At 35.1% G+C, this 21,814-nt stretch overlaps 1 protein-coding gene across 2 annotated transcripts; it reads left to right on the top strand.

The window, feature by feature from the left end:
• Positions 1–276: 276 nt before the first annotated feature.
• Positions 277–19,281, top strand: LOC123540012 (macrophage mannose receptor 1-like). Of its 2 annotated transcripts, none has more exons than XM_053527517.1 (18): positions 277–605; positions 1,064–1,136; positions 2,011–2,682; positions 2,954–3,036; positions 3,843–3,939; positions 5,777–5,920; positions 6,642–6,753; positions 8,717–8,757; positions 9,583–9,665; positions 10,325–10,421; positions 13,798–13,941; positions 15,114–15,219; positions 15,964–16,016; positions 17,067–17,149; positions 17,544–17,634; positions 18,095–18,241; positions 18,695–18,800; positions 19,214–19,281. In XM_053527517.1, the coding sequence occupies exons 1-18, from the start codon at positions 381–383 to the stop codon at positions 19,239–19,241; spliced, it is 2,385 nt and encodes a 794-aa protein (XP_053383492.1). In that variant the 5' UTR covers positions 277–380; the 3' UTR covers positions 19,242–19,281. The 2 variants fall into 2 exon arrangements, with proteins under 2 accessions (XP_053383492.1, XP_053383491.1); XM_053527516.1 differs by having other exon boundaries at positions 18,092–18,241.
• The last annotated feature ends 2,533 nt before the right edge of the window (positions 19,282–21,814 follow it).

Below are 21,814 nucleotides of genomic sequence, written 5' to 3'. Positions count from 1 at the left end.
CGGCATATGCTTTGTTTGACATTGTTTGTTTTCCCCGTAATGTGTCATGCTGCCGTTCAGTTTGTGTAGCCATAATTATGCAGTATTAAATTCATTTTCCATCTTCAAAATGTTATGCAGAAATCCCATCAATGTGAGATATATACTGTTGTAATAGTTATAGAATTATTTGTCTGATAGTTACATTGTAGTTTTAGTAGTTTCAGTCTTCATGTAATCGTTCCTAGTCTTCATGTACTCGCTCCAATTTTAATGTCCTACTTTCAAATAAAAGATAAGGCTTTTGTTAAAAATAAGAGTAAATGTGAAGCAGGTTCATAAGATTATACAAGGGTTAAATATTATTTATCTGTATAGTTAAAACGCTCTTTCACAGCACCATGTTTGGCATTATAACACATGCAATTGTGTTAACTATCTTTCAAATAGCATTTGTGAGCGCGGATTATCAGTGTTTGTGCAATTACAATGTGGAACTACCAGTTTATTCAAATGACGATTCTGCGAGTCAGCTGTTAGGATATCTGTACGAGTTTGACTGTAAACCAATCTTTGCAAAAGCGGTTAAAGACTCAGGATTTTATCAAATACAGTTTGAAAAGAAGGTACGTATAATGTAACATTTCTACATTACAAGAAGCGCACGAAGAAACATCTGAAATGAGAACTTAATTTTGTTTTTCTTAATTTTTCTTAATGTTGATATACGTAAGTTGGAAAATGTAATAATTTGTCGCTTTTGATTTTGTTTGATATGATCACTTAGTAAAAACATATTGTCTTCAATGATAGGTCATTAATTTGCATAATAATGATTCCAGTATCATGTTCACAAATAATTTCAAGATAATAGCGCATTAGACTTTTTAAATTTGCGTAGTTGAAACGTAACCATTAAATGTTCAAAAGAACATGAGACCACACCTTGAAATGTTCCTGTCCACGAAACCAATGCAGTTAAATGCAAACGAACTCAAATATCACTCTATAACACATGCAATCCTTGAACTAGACATGAAAGATGCATTCAAAATGTTAAATGAGACACTTCATCATTCTTTAGGTCGGATACATTGAAAATGGAAATGGGATACAAATTCAAGTTTGTCGCGGCAGTATCCCAACTGACGATCTGGGTAAGTGAAAACACCAATAATATTGTTTGTTTTTTTTTGTTGTTGTTTTGTGTATACCAATGCGTACATGCTTGTGTGTGTTTTGCGATGAAGAGGGGGTGGTTTCTCTGTTTCAAATAACTGGTTCTGCGTGTTTAATAAACCGGAAATATGTATGACGTCAATAATCCGCAATGCGTGCAATAAAGCCTGACCAAAATCATGCCAAGAAAAGAATGTATTCATTCAAAAACTTGTAACGCAACATTAAGTATGAAAATGTTTACTCTTGAAATAAACCCGAGTATGTCTCACAATATGGGACCCCTTCGTACAGTTCAAACGAACATATGCAAAAACATTTATTACTGACAATATACATTATTTAAAAGCGATATTTGCATTTTTATAAGCTAAAATGACTTCGAAATAGTTCTTCTAGTTATACTATCAAATCCATTTATTCAACATTTAAACTTGTTAAAAATACACAAGTGGAAACATTTTCAAATAAATTCAGCGTGTGTGTGTGTGGGGGGGGGGGTGTGTTTGTGTGTGCGTGCGTGCGTGCGTGCGTGTGTGTGTGGCTGCAATCAAATCTTTTGCTGGATAATGCACGAATTAAACTATGTGCTTTACCCGTGTCACTGTCAGCTGTCCCATTTAGGAGTTGTTTCACATTAACCCTCAGTATGTCACAGCAAAGAGAATCTTTAAATCAAAATGAAATAAAATGTTACATAAATGTTTCGATAAAGTTATACATTATTAAATGTGTGTTACTTTATACAAGGACGCACTTTTACTATTCAATCATTATATAAGGGTGTCAATAACAGGAACTACAAGATTCACCTGTAAGAAAATATTTGAATATTCTGTTTCTGTTTCAAAGTAAAAGCTACAATAGCAGCAACGTTGTCAACAACAGTGATAACAATCACTCAACCGCTCCAAACAAATGGGACAACTCTTTCCCTAACATCTTCTTCCACAGACGCTACAGTACAAAAAACGACATCATCACAATTACAATCCACAGCACAAATATCATCTACTAACACTACTATACCTACAACACGTTCAAAGTCTTCAACAACAAGTACAAACACCTCTCAATCTTCCGCAACAAGCACGTCTACTACTACACATTCAACAACAAGTAGTACCACAGCAAGACGTTCTACCACCATTTCACCTTCCATAACACGTTTCACCACAACTCCGCCTTCAACAGCACGTTCTACAACGATGCCACATTCGATAACACGTTCTACCACCACGCTACCTTCGACAGCACGTTCCACCACAACTCCGCCTTCAACGGCACGTTCTACAACGATGCCGCATTCGACAACACGTTCTACCACCACGCAACCTTCGACAACACGGTCTACCACAACACTGCCTTCAACAACACGTTCCTCAACGATGCCACCTTCGACAATACGTTCTTCCACCATACCACCTTCCACTAGACATGCTACCACAACTCCACCTTCTACGCCACCAACAGTTAAATCCACCACAACGAAATCAACAACTGTGCACACAACTGCTAAACCAAGTTTGTTTATCATTTGTATATGTTCATCTTTAACATAGAACTTTAAATAATTGTGATAAGCTATTTCGACTTCGTTATCGTACAAGACACATTGTATTAAGCATTTTTGTACAAGTTATAGATTAACTTCTGTTGTAGCAGAGCTCAAGCAATGTACACTCTTGATAAATATTTTAGATATCCTAATACTTATTAAATATTCGATTAAATAAAGTTTTTATATTCTGTGAAATAAGATGTTTGCTCGTATATATGTTCATGTTATTTGTAGCATGCCCAAGTGGTTGGACTATGTACGGCACATCATGTTATCTGTTTCATACAAGCAGTAAAAGACACTGGGATGATGCGAATGTAAGACTATTCTTTGCATTCTGTACCCTCCGTTTTCTTTTAAATTTTTACTTTTGCCGTGTGGCGGTCGTAAAAACTCTCCTCGTACCTTCAGTCAGAGATATTGATCTCTTCAGATCGTTCAGCACGACATTTACGTTGTGTTAGTGTACTGTTTAAATTTTCAGAATGAACATTTCGGCTTGGGTGGTTCCAGTACTTCCGCTTTGATAGCTTTGGGTATTGTTTAATCACCCCTTGGATAATATTATCTGGTTCTGTAGAATATGGAATTTACTCGACCATTTTTGATGAACATGTTTGTTGGTTTTTTGGGTTTTTTTGTGTGTGTGTGTTTTGTTGTTTGTTTTTGTTTTTTTTTTTGGGGGGGGGGGGGGGGGGTTCTTTGGGGGGGGGGGTCTTTTTTTTTTTGGGGGGGGGGGCGAGTATTTTTGGTTGATTCTTTTTAAACTTCATACTCTTTCAGTTTGTTTGTTTGTTTGTTTTGGGGTTTAACGCCGTTTTTTTAACAGTATTTCAGTCATTTAACGGCGGGCAGTTAACCTAACTAGTGTTCCTGGATTCTGTACCAGTACAAACCTGTTCTCCGCAAGTAACTGCCAACTTCCCAACATGAATTATCAGAAGTGGAGGACGGATGATTTCAGACACAATGTCTATTATCAAATCGTCACGGAGAACATACGCCACTCCCGGGGATCGAACTCGTGACTCGTAGTCTGTAGACAAACGTTCTCCCTAGCTAAGTGGGCGGATCATACTCTTTTAGTGTCTGTATCACAATGTGGTATAATTTCATATTTCAGAATGACTGCGTTAGCAAACATTCTCACTTGGCAATAATTGAAACATCGGATGAATTTAGCTTCATTAAACATCAACTACAGCATCTCATAAACACTGGTATGTGTGTTTTGATTAAGTTCGGAACATAATATTATGTTGTCTAGGTTTCCTCACAGAACTTACTCGGCATTATAATGTGATAAAATACAGAAATGATTGACTTTGAAAGAAATAGTAAATGACTATTTCTATTTCCGTCCGGATTGTCATTTTGAATCGTAATTCAGATTACATTTGGGAACAATGACAAAAGTCCGACAAAAAAGGCCACATCCTAAGAACACTACCGCTGATACAAACTCGACCATTTGTAAATGTATTCACATACACGACAGGAGAACACATAAGCACAAAGAATAACAAATACATAGAAGTAAAATTCAGACAATAAGGAACACAGCAGTACACCGCCTTGGAACGAGCTAGTTACGAGAGCAATATGCCATTGATTTTGTATGATTTCTTAAATTACAGGAGTATCTAAATACTGTTCAAAGTTACTTGGCGATTATGGAAACTATGCTGATGTCTGTGTGAGCTCGTATTAGATTGCCAAGATCATGAATTCTCACGAACAGTTTATTTTGATGTAATGAGCGACATGTGCAACTTTATGACGATATGGTTTTGACGATATCTTCGTGTATATACATGTACAAGCTTGTACACTGTTCTTTAAATGAAAATTAATTTGTACAAATGTTCAACCTATACGTAGATCAAAACTAATAGTTAACTTGGCTAAAATCCAAACGGTGTGTGCCAATTACATGTGCAGATTAAGTAAACCGGCATTTGTTATTTTGCCAGTATCTTAAAATGATTGGAAGTACTTTTTAGAGTTACTTACAGAGAACAGGTTTGTACTGGTACAGAATCCAGGAACACTGGTTAGGTTACATAATTGAAAGACTGTTGAAAACGACGTTAAATCCAAAACAAACACTTTTGAAATTCAGCGTTCGCTCACCATAATATGCTGTTAATAACATATCAAACATTCGTTTAGGTCAAGCTATGTCCATCAAATAATTACTAATTTTGCCACGTCAATCCAGGTTTGAAAAACCACAAAAAATACTACACTGTCTAGAATTGACCTAGCGGAAAAAACAATGTTATATGGGAAGAAAATGACAACATAAATAAAATAAAATCCATTGTCAAGCCATATCGGAAAAGAGCTGTTTTAAATCATTTTCTAGTACAAAACAAAACTACACAGCCGTATTCTTAAAAAGATATTCACTTGTTTTCCGAAACAACGTTTATGTGCATTTTCGTGAATTTCTAAACATGAGATGTTGTAGTAAAATTAAAAATTGAAATTAAATGTTGCCTGATTGGGTATTTTTGAAATTTGGACACCTTGATCTAACTGTATGCTTAATTTCTGTAATGTTTAAGACGTTGATTACATAGCAAATGGGGGTGGGGCGGATAGCTGTTTTGTGTGGTATATAGATAAAATTTATCACATTTATCTACTAACAACACAGACATAATTCCGAAAAACATTCAGCAAGAACAAAAGAGAATAGGCTTCACTTCAATTTAGACTGTACGGGTAGCAGCAAACACGTTTAAACGGAAAAAATAAAATCTGAATGTTATTTTTGTTGGGTCTATCGTCATAGTGACACAATTATTGGTCATATGCTGACTTGCCAGCTTTGGTGACGGAGGAAGACCCCGTGTGTCCCTCCAGGCAATTATTTCATCACGGGCGGGCACCTGTGTAGAACCACCGACCTTCCTTAAGTCATTAGAAGATGGCTTCAGCGACATTTACCAGTCGGCCACGTATCCCTTATTATAAGATAGGAAGATAGGATAGGAATTTAATTCTGTATATGGTACACTTGTTCTGTTTGTGTTTTTAAATTTGTTTTAGATAATCACCATACTTCCGATACATCTGCCTGGGTAGCAGGAAGAGACCATAATAATGAGGGTACTTGGGAATGGTATGACGGCTTGACAAACACATATAAACAGTTTACATACACACACTGGGGGCATGATGAACCTGATGCAGGTTTGACAGACAAAATATACTTTTTATTTCATTTTATTTATCGAAGCATCTAATATCTAGACGAATAATCACATTCTTATAACGCAATTCTCTTGAATAGTAAATATGGGAACTCCACAGGTCGCCCAACACAACAAAAATACAAATGATGAAGTCTCGATTTGACTGAGCTTGTTCATAGACGGTAGTGGAGATGTACGCGATCGTCCTCGCCTTTTAGCCCCGGGTTGAGTAGCACACAATCATGGACCAGTTTATGTAACGGATGTGTACAGATATTCAAACCTGTGATAATTTGACAATATCGGCATATTATATCTTATCCGGTTTTTACGGAAAATCATATACACGTTTTTAGCTGCATTTACGTCCGAAAAATGCCGAATCGTCTAAAGCTCAAAAGTTATTATGGGTGAACTACCTTTAGCACTTAAACAAATTACTAAATTAAATACATTATATGTTTAAAAGACAAGCCTTACGGCTGAACGGACTTCTGTCAGTTTCTCAGCACAACACGTGTATCTGTAACATAAGCTTCTTAGTTTTAATGTTATATCTTCATATTTAGGCATAGCTTAAAAGTTCGCGATGTCTCCCATCTCACCATAATACCGAAATTAGCTGATAATGAAATTACTATTTCAGAGTTATAGGGACCTAGGCAAAATAAAGTACATCATGGATTAAAACCATAAATGTTCTAGACTATATTATACAGGGGATGGTGAGCACGATGAAGACTGCATGACAATGGTCGGTCATAATGGTTTCAAGTGGGCAGACTACTCTTGTGACGAGAATATGCTTTATGTTTGTGAACAATCGGCTTTGTACGTAATAATTCGATTATAGCAAGTTGCAATGATATATAATACTGCATACTTCAAAGTAACAAGTATCCTCATGTAAAGATTTAATATAAGGACAGAAACGTCCATATCTTATAAAATAATCATACAATGTACATAATTAAGGAACTAATATATCCTTGTGATTTGTCGTTGAATAAATCATTGTTTGGAGTTAGATGCGAAGGAATTATATGATGAGGGCACAGTATGTCAATTGAATGATATAAAATATGCATCTGAAAAAAATGTTTTATTCAACGACAAATCACGGGATATGTTATTTCGATTCTAACACGTTATCAAGGATTATTTCGATTCTAACAAGTTATCAAGGATTATTTCGATTCTAACACGTTATCAAGGATTATTATCTGCATCTTTGAAGACAGTCACTAAATGCTTGCCTGTTTTGTGTGGTTTTCTTTTCCAGACGCTATGACGTTATAATTGTGACATACAATTCTTTTTTAAATTGGTAGTGTTAAGTTATCATTTTATTGAAATCTATGAATGGGGTAAGGCATTGAGTCGTGTACATTGGGTAGTGCATAATAGGTATTTAAGAAACTTTCAGTACTATTAAAGAGTTCTCTCTTTTACAAACGTTACAGGGACGTTCAGTAGGTATCGTTAAATGCATATCAACGCATGAATACCTATAAATAGTAACAACTTTATGCTTGAAATTATTCTGTTATGGTATTGCTTGAGCCTTAGTTGGCTCCAGGACCATTATCAGTAATGTAATGGCCCTGATGTTAGCGCGGAAAATTTGTATATGTAAACAGGAGCAAAACGCGCAGACAATGGCTAAGTTTAACTTGCACCGAACTGACTCTAGTTAACGAATATGATGTAATTTTAACTGTAGTTCAAGTAAAGTAGCGGAAGAGCGCGGTTCCTCTAGATTCAAAATGGCGATGAAAGGTTAGAAAATGTTAAATGGGGCTCTGGAATAACAACATTTTAGTGTGTGTTTTTTTTATTTTTCATTCTATTGTTCTTAATTGCTTTCAAAAGATAACTGGAACACATTAACCGATAAGGAGTGTGTCTGGATTGAATCTGTGGCCTGTTAAATCGTAAAGAAATGAAAGTGCTAGGGAAGTTTGTACGGGCACCGCCATATAAATATAACTACATCTTCATCTCCAGCCACAGGTGCTTGAAACATACTATTTTTAATATTCTATATGGGCTATAAACTATATAAAAATTAGTTTTATACATACTATTTTTAATATTCTATATGTGCTATATACTATATAAAAACTAGTTGTAGTATTTTTAATATTCTATATGGGCTATATACTATATAAAAACTAGTTTTTATATAGTATATAGCCCATATAAAATATTAAAAATAGTATGTTTCAAGCACCTGTGCCTCCAGCAAAAGTAAACATTACGCATTACTATAGAAGCGGCTGAAGTACGTTTGTTTATGCGCATATGTGTGCAGAAACACTTCTTGTAACACTTCCTGTTTCTTACTACTTGGTATTCTACAAAAATAGTTGATGATCAAACTAGGTCCATATTTAAAATTTGGTTTTATTATCTGAATCGTAACGTCAAGTATTTTTCATGAAACGGAAATCACTTATTTTCAGTCCCAAATACTATATAAGCAACAAAGATCAATTGTATTTTATTTTATAGATCTACCGTTGGATGTAAAAAAAAATTGTAATACCCAAATCTACCAGCTTATAAAGACTGATAATTATTATATCAGTAGATGCTAGTACCCTAAATGGAACACTAAATTTTTCTTGATATAAACGTCTATACTATAGGTAAACATGTAAGAAACAAGTAAATGCACTGAAGGGGCGGCGCCTTTGGGTGAAAATATCCTTCGGACTAAAGCCCCTTGACAGGTCACTTATCGCTCAAAGGCACCGCTCTATACATATTGTGTTTCTTTTTTCTAAAACAGGTTGAAAACACCAAACCCTCCAAAGCAAACACATGGACAAGGTGAGATTTCTTTCAATCAAGATTACTCGATAATTTTACAATATGCAAAATGCAACAAAACTACAAAACTAAATTCACACAGCAACAAAGTTATCCTTAAAATACACGCCTATTCAAAATAACGATGTTATAATATTATTTTCATTTACTAAATACATAAGAAAACATATTCGTTCACTCATTTTGATTTTCCCGTCTTAACATTACCATGTTTTCTATCATCATTTTGGATGTGAGGAAGCCATCCAGCTGGCTTACGGAAGGTCGGTGGTTCTACCCAGGTGCCCGCTCGTGTTGAAATAATGGACGGAGGGGCACCTGGGGTCTTCCTCCACCATTAAAGCTGGAAAGTCGCCATATGACCTATCATGTGTCGGTGCGACGTTATATCCAACAAAAAAAAATCATCATTTTGGCATTCCAACCAACACCAGTGGAACTTAGATATTGTCTCGATTGGGAAAGATTGATATGTGCCATAATGTAATAGCTATATAAAGATACTTCTTGTGTGCAATATTTACAAATATGGGATGGTATTCTAATAATTGTGCAACAGTATATTATAACAATTGTTTGTAATTAAACATTAAAGTACCAAAACTATCGCAAAACAGAATAAAACCTCAAACATTACAATCATTTGGAAATTTAAAGTTCAGAACTGGGAAATAAAACACTTTTTATTTTGCTTTAGGACTGCCTCCTTTTATCGGAGGTAGCTTTATAATATGAAAAAAAGGCCCGGATTATGCCTTAAAGTATTACAATAATAAAACCTTTCAGCACATCATTAATAACAAAATAATTATTGCATTTTCTTAGATTGCCCTTCTGGTTGGGTAATGGACCATGGATCTTGCTATTTCTTCCAGACAAGTGGACGGTTAACATGGTCTGAAGCAAATGTATGGAGTAGCCAGAGGCTAATGATATATTTTTTTATTATTCCGACTCAGTCGTAAAACATCGGGTATTTCCGTGACCTCCGTATAATACTAGTACTTTTCATAGCATAAAGCCAAGGCGATCAGATTGATTTCAGCTTTGTTTGAAACACTATTCAGGGACCTTTGAACGTGCATTTATGCTTGAAATGTGTTCTGCTGAATGTGGTTTAGTCATAATAATAATTATCATAGTGATATATTCAAAAATGCAAAATGTTAATGTTTTTATGTTCTTACAGTGCAATACGTGGAAGTATTTAGTGGTAAAAATACTTATTCCAAATGACTCCGTTGGTTTTTGTTTTGTTGGATTTCACATCACGGCGTCACAATTTAGGCCATATGGAGACTTTCCAACTTTTCATGGAGGAAGAAGATCCCAGGTTGTCATAAGGTCAGATACAGGCATACACCTTGGCACTCCGAAAGACAGCTGGATGAAGTACTCGCAGGAAAGAATATTACATGCAATGTGGCGAGACTTCGAACTCTCAGCTATGAGAGGCAAGTGATTTGAAACCACTCTACTACGGTGGCCCCAAGCTCCTTTTACAGCGAGTGTTATTGTTATCTCAGACATATATACACATGTGCTTGTTTAAATGCTTGCCTTTCAGAACGATTGTGTCACCAAAATGTCACACCTGGTTGTAATTGATACAGCAACTGAATTCAGTTTCCTTAAAGGACAATTAGATCAACGAATAGACAGCCGTATGTAAAATATTATTCGTGTTTCTTAGTTACATTTTTACTAAGATGTTTGATGTACATGCTTATGTGTTTTTGGAATATAAAATTGATTCAGTATTCCTTTATAACTGATGAAGAATAATATGTTGAAATATCTTACAACAAAAAGGGGGGGTCCCAGTTAGGTGTCTGCGCAAAATATTTTTTGATTTTATTTATACTTTGTGGTAATATACCTACATGTATTAAGTTTCATTAACAAGTGTTACTGTTACCAGTTTTGACCTACTTTTATATATATTCACATTTAAAGTGGGTGGGGTAATCTGACATGTGACCAGCCAGGAACACAATTTCTGCTATTTTTTTTAAAATGGTTCAAACCTTTTACCTGAAACTTTCATGATAAAATAACTATGCAATGGGCATTCACACAATATGTTGCATTTTAAATTGTACTGAATACTTTTTTCATCACAGAGCCACAAAGTGGTCTAATCAAATTTACTGATTTTCAATGGACGAACTTTACCAAAAAGCTAAAACATTTTTCATTAGTTGAGATATTAAGGTGTTATTTTCAGCAGATATTGTAAACTAAATAAACATTAAAATGACAGTATATCAGTATACTCTGATTAATATTGGAAGAGTGGTACACTCTCAAACTGGGAAAAAGTAGGTGGGGTAAATAAATATTCGAAGCAACACTACAAAAATTGTGGAGTTGTTAAGCAATGGCCTCAGATTGTCTATTACTATCTTAATTTTATTAAATATAGCATTGATTGATAAATTTTAACAAAAAATTTCCCACTTTATACATGTGTGTCATGGAAAAAGCATGGACCTTGAACATGACATGTAGACAAACCAAATTAACCCTGAAAGCTCAAAGTATTTAACAAAAGGTTTTGCCTGAGGCAGTATATTTTGGGGAAAGCTATTGTTCAAATTAACATTAAATTTTCTGCATTGATTTTTCCATGGCACACATGTATAAAGTCTTATTAAAGAGAAAAAAAGTTTTGTTAAAATTTATCAACCAAGTCAGTATTTAATAAAACTAGAATGTGTCTGTAGGACACAGGGTGTGAATTTTTTTGCTATTTCAGGGGCCGTAACTCTGGAAATAGGGGGCAGACCCAGATAAAAAATAGTAGGTGCGCAAGTTCATATCATGATAAACACTCATCAATTTATATCAAAAACTTTCTGAGCTAGGCGTGTCACAAGGTGAAAATGTGCATTTTTGACTATTTCAGGGGCCATAACTCTAGGAATAGGGCGCGGACCCAGATTAAAAATAGGAGATGAGCAAATTCATATCATGAATAAGACTAAGGCAATGGTTCATGAATCTATATCAAGTACTTTTTGAGCTAGGCGTGTCACAAGGTAAAAATGTGCATTTTTTACTATTTCAGGGGCCATAACTCTAGAAATAGGGGGCGGAGCCAAACGAAAAATAGGAGGTGTGCAAGTTCATATCATTATAAAGACTCATGCAAAATTTTATCAATTTATATCAAATACGTTTTGGGCTAGGCGTGTCACAAGGTGAAAATGTGCACTTTTTACTATTTCAGGGGCAGTAACTCTAAAATCAGGGGGCGGAGTCAGACGAAAAATAGAAGGTGCGCAAGTTCATATCATGATAAAGACTCTTGCAAGGTTTCATCAATTTATATCAAATACTTTTTGAGCTAGGTGCGTCACGAACTTCGGACGGACGCACGGACGGACGCACGGACAAGAGCAAATCTATATGCCCCCACCACTCATGGGGGGCACAATTAAGATAGTAATAGACAATCTGAGGTCATTTTGTAACAACTGCACAATTTTTGTAGTGTTGCTTCGAATATTTATTTACCCCACCTACTTTTTCCCAGTTTGAGAGTGTACCACTCTTCCAATATTAATCAGAGTATACTGATATACTGTCATTTTAATGTTTATTTAGTTTACAATATCTGCTGAAAATAACACCTTAATATCTCAACTAATAAAAAATGTTTTAGCTTTTTGGTAAAGTTCGTCCATTGAAAATCAGTAAATTTGATTAGACCACTTTGTGGCTCTGTGATGAAAAAAGTATTCAGTACAATTTAAAATGCAACATATTGTGTGAATGTCCATTGCATAGTTATTTTATCATGAAAGTTTCAGGTAAAAGGTTAGAACCATTTTTAAAAAAATAACAGAAATTGTGTTCCTGGCTGGTCACATGTCAGATTACCCCACCCACTTTAAATGTGAATATCTATAAAAGTAAGTCAAAACTGGTAACAGTAACACTTGTTAATGAAACTTAATACATGTAGGTATATTGCCACAAAGTATAAATAAAATCAAAAAACATTTTGTGCAGACACCTAACTGGGACCCCCCCTTTAATTAGTCAAGATAAATAATACTTGATTTTTATCCAATAAACATTAAATTACAAAATTATTAGTTTTCAAACGATGCAACTAATTTAATGCCCAGATAGTTAAATAATGCATTTGCTTAATATATTTCACTGCATAAGTCATGGTTGTCCAACAATGCAACTAATTTAATGCCCAGATAGTTAGATAAGGCATTTTATTTGCTTTATATTTATATATTTATATTATATTTCACTGCATACGATATGGTTGTCCAACGATGCAACTGATTCAAAGCCCACTGATAGTTGAAAAGGCATCTCCTTAATATATTCCACTGCAGGCAATGTGGATATCCAACGATGCAACTAACTTAATGCCCAGATAGTTAAATAAGGCATCTGTTTAATGTATTTCAATGCAGACGATATGGATGTTCAGTGATGCAACTTACTTAATGCCAAGATAGTCGAGTAAGGCATCTGCCTAATAAATTTCACTGCAGACGATATTGATGTCCAGAGATCCAACTAATTTAATGCTCAGATAGTTAGATAAGGCATCTGCTTAATAAATTTCAGTGCATACGCCATAGTTGTCTAACGATGCAACTAACTTAATGCTCAGATAGTTACATGTGGCATCGATGATAAAATCGGACATATCTTCTTGAGTATAATCACGACTTCCATTACATTTTTCAGAATTTTTAGATGATGTCAAATCAGAAAAGACTAAATTTGACATCGGTAGCAATGATAAGCAACTACATGCCTAACTTTATCCTTACCCAGATTTTCTATAATGAACTTGTCCATCTTTCAATTTGAATAAAACCATTTACTGTTAAAAGGGTTTCTTATCATAAAATACTGACTGAATGGCGAACAGTGCAGATATTGATCAGACTGCACGGATGTAAAGGCTGACAATGATCTACACTGGTCGCAAAGGCAGAATCAATCGTGTCTAGCATGATTACGGCTAATCGGTCTGCCAGATAATTTATAGTTATATTACAGACATCTCTGATGATTCTGATACATCTACATGGACAGCAGGAAGGGATAACCGTCATGAAGGACAATGGGAATGGTACAATGGTTTCACAAACACTTACAAACCGGTTGTATATAAGCACTGGGGACATGATGAACCAAATTCAGGTATGTTTGATACATTTTGATACAAATAATATTCTTAAGCAATATGTTTATTCATTTTTTGAGAACGATATTAATTAATCTTTTAAACACATATTGATAAAACTAATTTGGACGAATGTGTAGACTGATTACAATGACATAGGTACTCTTTTGACTGCAATAAGTTGAGGTAAGCAGCACGAATTATATTCAAAATAGCATTCCGTTATGAACTTTACAGAAGGTGGAAATAAGGACTATAAGTCAAAAGATTGAGGTAAACAGAACAAAATTCATTTCGATAAAATTACAATAAAATAACATTCCGTTCTGAACTTTGCAAAAGATGGAAATGAGGACTGAAATGCGATAGGTAGAGGTAAGCAGAAAAATACATTTCGATCACAATTGAAATTCCATTCCATTCTGAGCTGTGCTGAAGCTGTAAATGGGGATTGTATGGCAATAGGTTGAGGTAAGCAGTGCAAATACATTATGATAAAATCACAATTAAAATAACATTTAATTCTTACAAAGGATGGAAATGGGGATGGTCTGGGAATTGGCAATAGGTTGAGGTAAGCAGTGCAAAATCACAATTAAAATAATATTTAATTCTTATAAAGAACGGAAATTGGGATTGTCTGGCAAATGACAATAGGTTGAGGTAAGCAGCACAAATATATTATGATAAAATCAAAATTAAAATAACATTTAATTCTTACAAAAAATGGAAATTGGGATTGTCTGGCAATTGGCAATAGGTTGAGGTAAACAGTACAAATACATTATGATTGTCTGGCAAATGGCAATAGGTTGAGGTATGCAGTACAAATACATTATGATAAAATCACAATTAAAATAACATTTAATTCTTACAAAGGATGGAAATGGGGATTGCCTGGAAATAGGCAATAGGTTGAGGTAAGCAGTACAAATACATTATGATAAAATCACAATTAAAATAACATTTAATTCTTACAAAGGATGGAAATTGGGATTGTCTGGCAATTGGCAATAGGTTAAGGTAAGCAATACAAATACATTTTGATAAAATCAAAGTGGAAGTAACATTCCGTTCTGAATTTCAAAGAAGATGGAAATGAGGATTGTATGTCAGTACGTTGAGGTAAGCATTATACATGTATACATTTCGATTGAATCAAAGTAGCATTTCGTTCTGAATTCTACAGAAAGTGGAAATGAGGATTGCATTGCGATGGTTGCTCACAAAAGTTACAAGTGGGCCGACTACGACTGTGATCAGAAGATGTTTCATGTGTGTGAGCAGTCACCATTGTATGTACAATATAACTACTAATTGCTATGAGCCATTTCGACATCATTTATACTACACCGTATATTATTAACAAAGGTAGCGGAATTATCACACATTATCGAAAGGGGTAAAATATAAACAGATTTCAGATAGAACGTCAAATCATTTTATAAACAAAAACACATCGCCGTTCAAAACACATCTTTCATTTGCTCATTTAGCACATAATTATCAATGAAGATCATGAGAATTTGTTTCGGACGAGGTGAGTGTCTGAAAACAATGAAGTACGTCTAGTACACCAACTCTGGCCTATCCAGGAATATCATCTGATACTTTCATTGAAGGGACCTCCGTGGCCAAGACCCTGACTTCGGATCACTTGCCCTTCATCGATGTGGGTTCGAGCCTCACTAGCGGTGAAGAATTCTTTATGTAAGGAAGCCATCCAGCCGGCTTACGGAATGTCGTTGGTTCAACCTACGTGCCCGCCCATTGATGATATAATGCCAAAAGGGGCCACTGGGGTCTTCCTCCGCAACGATATGGTGGAAAAATCGCCGTATGATCTATAATAATTGTGTCGGTTTGATATTAAACACAATAAAAACACTCGAAGAAGTTAACAATACAAAAATAACTTGTGGAATCTATGTACACATAATAAAAAAAGTTAACAGAGCGCTATCATATGATGGAAATATACATTTGAAAAATTTCTCATGACAAACGCAAACTGACAAACAATTGTTTATGTATTTCAGAACACTAATGACAACGCACACACAGAGCCCTCCAAAGCAAACACATGGAGCATGTAAGGCTTCTGTTTAAGATGAAAAATATTTCTTTCTTACATAATCAACTGATTATTTTTTTCTAACCATAACTTAGTCGCTTTCCCCTAATACATGGTTACCTTTCTCACTCAAGGAAAAGCATCGTGGCATGCACGTCCACTGCTGGCCTGCAGGAAGGGTAACTCAACGGATTATTACAAATAATTCTTCTTTGTAGGACTGTATTCCGGCCAGATCAACGACCGCTAGTAGTCTTTGAATCGCAGTAATGATGTCTGAATGAATTTAACTAAGCGTTAAAATTATATATCGACAAATTATCTGTGTCAAGTACAGCATGTATTTCATTAACGAATACACTGAAACCCTGTATTCAACTCCCATCGGTCAATCGGAAATGACGTCATGATGGCGTCTTGATATTCTATGTGTCAAAAAGTTCACCGTTTCAAACCCAGTTTTTCAGTCTTGTTTATTCAAAATTATAGTCAGTTATGACTGATATAATATTAGAAACAGATATGACTGTGACTCAATGCAGACTTGGAGCGCCGGTATAAATTACAGACTCCGGTACATACCGGATTAACTAAATTTGAACGAAAATATTTTAAATGTATATATTTTGTAACCATGGTGATACTAACCCTAACCTTTAGTCAGTATTTTATGTATATTGTACACTAAATGCATGCGGACATGCAAAAATATGCATATTTTTGCCGTGCGCTACAATTGATAATTACTTTCGGGCATGCGCAGAAGACTGCTCCAAGTATGCAATGAGTTACATCGAATAGATATATATGCATATAATCAAGGGGTCATTAAAACAGTACTTTCATTTACAATGATGCTTTCGGCCCTCGTGGATTTTGCCAAGCGCTTCGTATGATCCAGGCCTGGCAAAATCAACTCGAGCCGAATACAAATACTGTTATAGTAAACATACTGAGTTCTCTCTGACTTACTAGTGTATTCACATGTGGATGCCTCTAGTAATCCTGCTGAATAAAACATTCAAAATTTTTCTTCTAATGGTTTTGAACAATGTAAATTTTCTTCAGATTGTCCATCTGGCTGGATACAGAACTATGGATCTTGTTACCTCTTTCACATGAACAGTCACTCCACATGGCACGACGCAAATGTATGGAAATTTATTTTTAAATTTAATACAGTTCATTAAATATATTGAACATTCAAGTTTTGATTTTAATATTTTTATTAATCTTTTTCAATTTGTCGAGGGATTTTATCAAGAGTATGGTAGGCATATAGATATCTTTATTTAATCATAACTTTGTTAAAATATCAATTTGTTTAAGCTGCCTACATCTCAAAATGTTATAAACAACTTTTCAATTTTTCCATGTATATATTTTCACATAAAATAACTTCCTGTTGTTCTTAATACGAAGGACATTTTAGCGAGCATTTCTTCAAACTGTTTACAATTTTAAACGATATGTCGACGCCGTCTGAACAGCAACCCTCTGCTTTGAACCATTAAATTATTTTCCTGGATGCGTTTTTAATTCCAGGCATACTGCTCAAGACACCACGCACATCTCGCAATTATTGAAACATCTCGGGAAGATAATTTTCTTAAAGAAGAATCCTCTAAAAGGATTCGTAAGTATGATTTTAAGGTTAAAGTAACATCCGGTACGATATCACTATAATGTATATACGTAGAAAGAGAACAGTTGGGTTTGGTGTAAGAGTTACATTTTTTTCAGTAAACCTCACAGCTGTAATTTAAATAGCATCGTACTCGAGATGACAGCGTCTCTAGAGTTTCTGTACCAAATGTGCACATGTGTTGCACTGGCATCGTATAAAGTAAAGAGAAAAAAGATTGCCTTTCGTCACGCATCCGTTGTTTTTGTTTTCTATAATGATTCGACCCAACAAACACCCGGCGTTGTATAGACTATCGATAGTTTATCCTTATTAGTACAAATTTCAAATACGAAAAAGCATCCAAAGATGGAACAGTTTAGTACCCATATTGCTATTCATAAATTATTCAATGCCATAGCTGTATCATAAATGAAACAATAATGACGTTGACTACAAAACTTTGTAGCAGATGGAAAACATGACTCAAACTCAGGAGTTTGGGTAGCCGGAAGTGACGATGACAGTGAAGGTCGCTGGGAATGGTTGGATGGTTTCAGCCAGACAAGTAAACCTATGGAAGGATATAGCAACTGGCATCATGGTGAACCAGATTCAGGTTAATACAGTTAAAATTGTCAAAGTTCAGCTGTTCTTATAGTATTCACATAAACTGGACCTTAGAAATGTATCAATGAAAGAAATTCCAGTTGTCCAAGTACAAAAGGGCCACAGTTCTGACAGAATGCATGCGCGACGTGTTGGGGGTATTGCTCTTAGAAATATGAAAAAAGTTAAAGAGAAAGACAATTCTTTTAAGTACAAAAAAGGCAATGACACTTACTCAGCTAGTAGTAACAAACAAGCGTAAGCACGCAACTTTTCAAAGCTGCAGTTCTTATATTTTTCGAGAAAAGTGGATATTACCAAACTACGACAATATCTCGTACATTGTTCAAAAATCAGACGAGATAAAAATATTAAAATGATACATCTAAAACGGTTTAAAACAGATTTTCTCATCAAATAAAATTTGATATGAAATTTGTTTTGATATAAACTATTATCATAGGCGACGGTGATCATGACGAAGATTGTATGTGCTTGATCGGCGACAGATATGAATGGCAAGACTTTAGATGTGACAAGCATATGTACTTCGTATGCGAAAAATCTATGTAAGTTCTTAGTTGTATAAAATTTCTAAACTAGATTGTATTTACAAATAGATATAATCCAAATGTCTATTTCTACTTATAAATTTTAAAAAGTAAGACTTTTGAAAGTAATAATATACTTAACAACGCTTTGGTAACGCCCGGGTGTTGATCATGAGAGCCAAGGCATCTAAATATTCGTTTTCAGATATAAACATAAATGTTATTTGTTAATGTGTTGTCAATGTGTTCCAAAAAGTGTCCTTCATGATATTGATTTGATTAATTAAATCAATTAATTAATTATTTATTAAATGGATGATTTATTTATTGAATCAATTATCTAATTACCATTTCTGTTTAAGAATTTTATTAAATGTTTCATTTCAGTTGAATAAAAGCATTTCTTTAATAATTTTGTTACATTTTTTCAGCACATATGCTGTTCCTTTGGTCGGATAATGCAATCCCACAAAAAAAAACAAATAAAATATAATGGATGTATCAATGTTTTTCGCTTTTGTTATATTTACCCCGAACTTAAACTAAAACTGTTTATACCACCAATGCAATTCTCTTGTATCTGTTACCACTTGAAACTTGAACGCAAACTACTTTGGGCATGTTTGAAGTGCCTTGCGGCAAATACCTCATCGTTCATTCTACAGCCATGCCTGAAGCAATCTTGTTAATTAAATTCTATTTGAAGTTCTTTTCGAAGCATAGAAAACAACCAAGCAAAATCTTTAAACTAGTAAAGTCGGTTAGGCTAAGTCTGTTCACAAAAGGTAATGAAATATGTAGCATCTCCCACGTACATTTCTTTTATCACCTACTTGAGCAAAGTTGGTTAAACTAAGTCTGCTCACAAAAGGTAACGAAATATATGTAACATTTCCCATACACATACCTCCTATCACCGACTTGAGCAGAGTTCAGTTACATTGGGTCTATTCACAAAAGGTATTGAAATATGTAACATCTCCCACACACATACCTCCTATCACCGACTTGAGCAGAGTTCAGTTACATTGGGTCTATTCACAAAAGGTATTGAAATATGTAACATCTCCCACACACATACCTCCTATCACCGACTTGAGCAGAGTTCAGTTACATTGGGTCTATTCACAAAAGGTATTGAAATATGTAACATCTCCACACACATACCTCCTATCACCGACTTGAGCAGAGTTCAGTTACATTGGGTCTATTCACAAAAGGTATTGAAATATGTAACATCTCCCACACACATACCTCCTATCACCGACTTGAGCAGAGTTCAGTTACATTGGGTCTATTCACAAAAGGTAATGAAATACGTAACATCTCCCACATACATACCTCCTATCACACACTTAAGCAGCGTTCTGTTAGTCTGTGTCAGTTCACAAAAGGTAATGAAATATGTAATATTTCCCATTCACCGACTTGTCAATGAGCAGTGTTCGGTTAAACTGAGACTGTTCACAAAAGGTATTGAAATATGTAACATCTCCCACACACATACCTCCTATCACACACTTAAGCAGCGTTCTGTTAGTCTGTGTCAGTTCACAAAATGTAATGAAATATGTAACATCTCCCACACACATACCTCCTATCACACACTTAAGCAGCGTTCTGTTAGTCTGTGTCAGTTCACAAAAGGTATTGAAATATGTAACATCTCCCATACACATACCTCCTATCACACACTTAAGCAGCGTTCTGTTAGTCTGTGTCAGTTCACAAAAGGTATTGAAATATGTAACATCTCCCACACACATACTTCCTATCACACACTTAAGCAGCGTTCTGTTAGTCTGTGTCAGTTCACAAAAGGTATTGAAATATGTAACATCTCCCACACACATACCTCCTATCACACACTTAAGCAGCGTTCTGTTAGTCTGTGTCAGTTCACAAAAGGTATTGAAATATGTAACATCTCCAACACACATACCTCCTGTCACACACTTAAGCAGCGTTCTGTTAGTCTGTGTCAGTTCACAAAATGTATTGAAATATGTAACATCTCCCACACACATACCTCCTATCACACACTTAAGCAGCGTTCTGTTAGTCTGTGTCAGTTCACAAAAGGTAATGAAATATGTAACATCTCCCATACACATACTTCCTATCACACACTTAAGCAGCGTTCTGTTAGTCTGTGTCAGTTCACAAAAGGTATTGAAATATGTAACATCTCACACACACATACCTCCTATCACCGACTTGAGCAGAGTTCAGTTACATTGGGTCTATTCACAAAAGGTATTGAAATATGTAACATCTCCCACACACATACCTCCTATCACACACTTAAGCAGCGTTCTGTTAGTCTGTGTCAGTTCACAAAAGGTAATGAAATATGTAACATCTCCCACACACATACTTCCTATCACACACTTAAGCAGCGTTCTGTTAGTCTGTGTCAGTTCACAAAAGGTATTGAAATATGTAACGTCTCCCACACACATACCTCCTATCACACACTTAAGCAGCGTTCTGTTAGTATGTGTCTGTTTACAAAAGGTAATGAAATATGTAACATCTTCCATACACATACCTCCTATCACCGACATGAGCAGTGTTCGGTTAGACAGTGTCAGTTCACAAAAGGTAATGAAATATGTTATTTCCAGTAACTGCTAGCTATCTGACACAGGTACATATCCCTGAATTAAATTAACTTACAGTAATAACAATGTGACGGTGACAAAAACGGCACTACAGGCCAGTGGGAGACTTTCTCCGGGTACTGCAAAATGCCCATGGTGTAACATAGCATGTGTTGCACAAAACTATGCGCAAAGGAAAATCTGATAAACATTTTTCTTTTCGTCAATAAAAATCACTGTATTCACAATCATGTCTAGAAATGTAAAGTACCTCGGTATAGCAAATGATTGTGACTCTGAGGACATACCTTCAGGGGAGGTAACTAGTGTTACGGACTCGGCAAAAATGTATTATGCTTCATAAGGTTTACTATCACGTCGATTGCATTTTGCGACTTTCCTGTTAAACTATTGTCCTTTTTCATTTTC

The sequence above is a fragment of the Mercenaria mercenaria genome, chromosome 16 (genome assembly GCF_021730395.1).
Source record: "Mercenaria mercenaria strain notata chromosome 16, MADL_Memer_1, whole genome shotgun sequence".
Taxonomy (NCBI): Eukaryota; Metazoa; Mollusca; class Bivalvia; order Venerida; family Veneridae; genus Mercenaria; species Mercenaria mercenaria.
This window is presented reverse-complemented; position numbering and strand designations above follow the sequence as displayed.

Bases quoted from the DNA above. Each gene is read 5' to 3' on its own strand.
- LOC123540012 (XM_053527516.1), top strand. From the start codon at position 381: ATGTTTGGCATTATAACACATGCAATTGTGTTAACTATCTTTCAAATA. The intron at 8,758-9,582 runs GTGAGATTTCTT...GCATTTTCTTAG, and splicing joins AAAGCAAACACATGGACAAG to ATTGCCCTTCTGGTTGGGTA. The intron at 17,150-17,543 runs GTATGGAAATTT...TTTTAATTCCAG, and splicing joins CCACATGGCACGACGCAAAT to GCATACTGCTCAAGACACCA.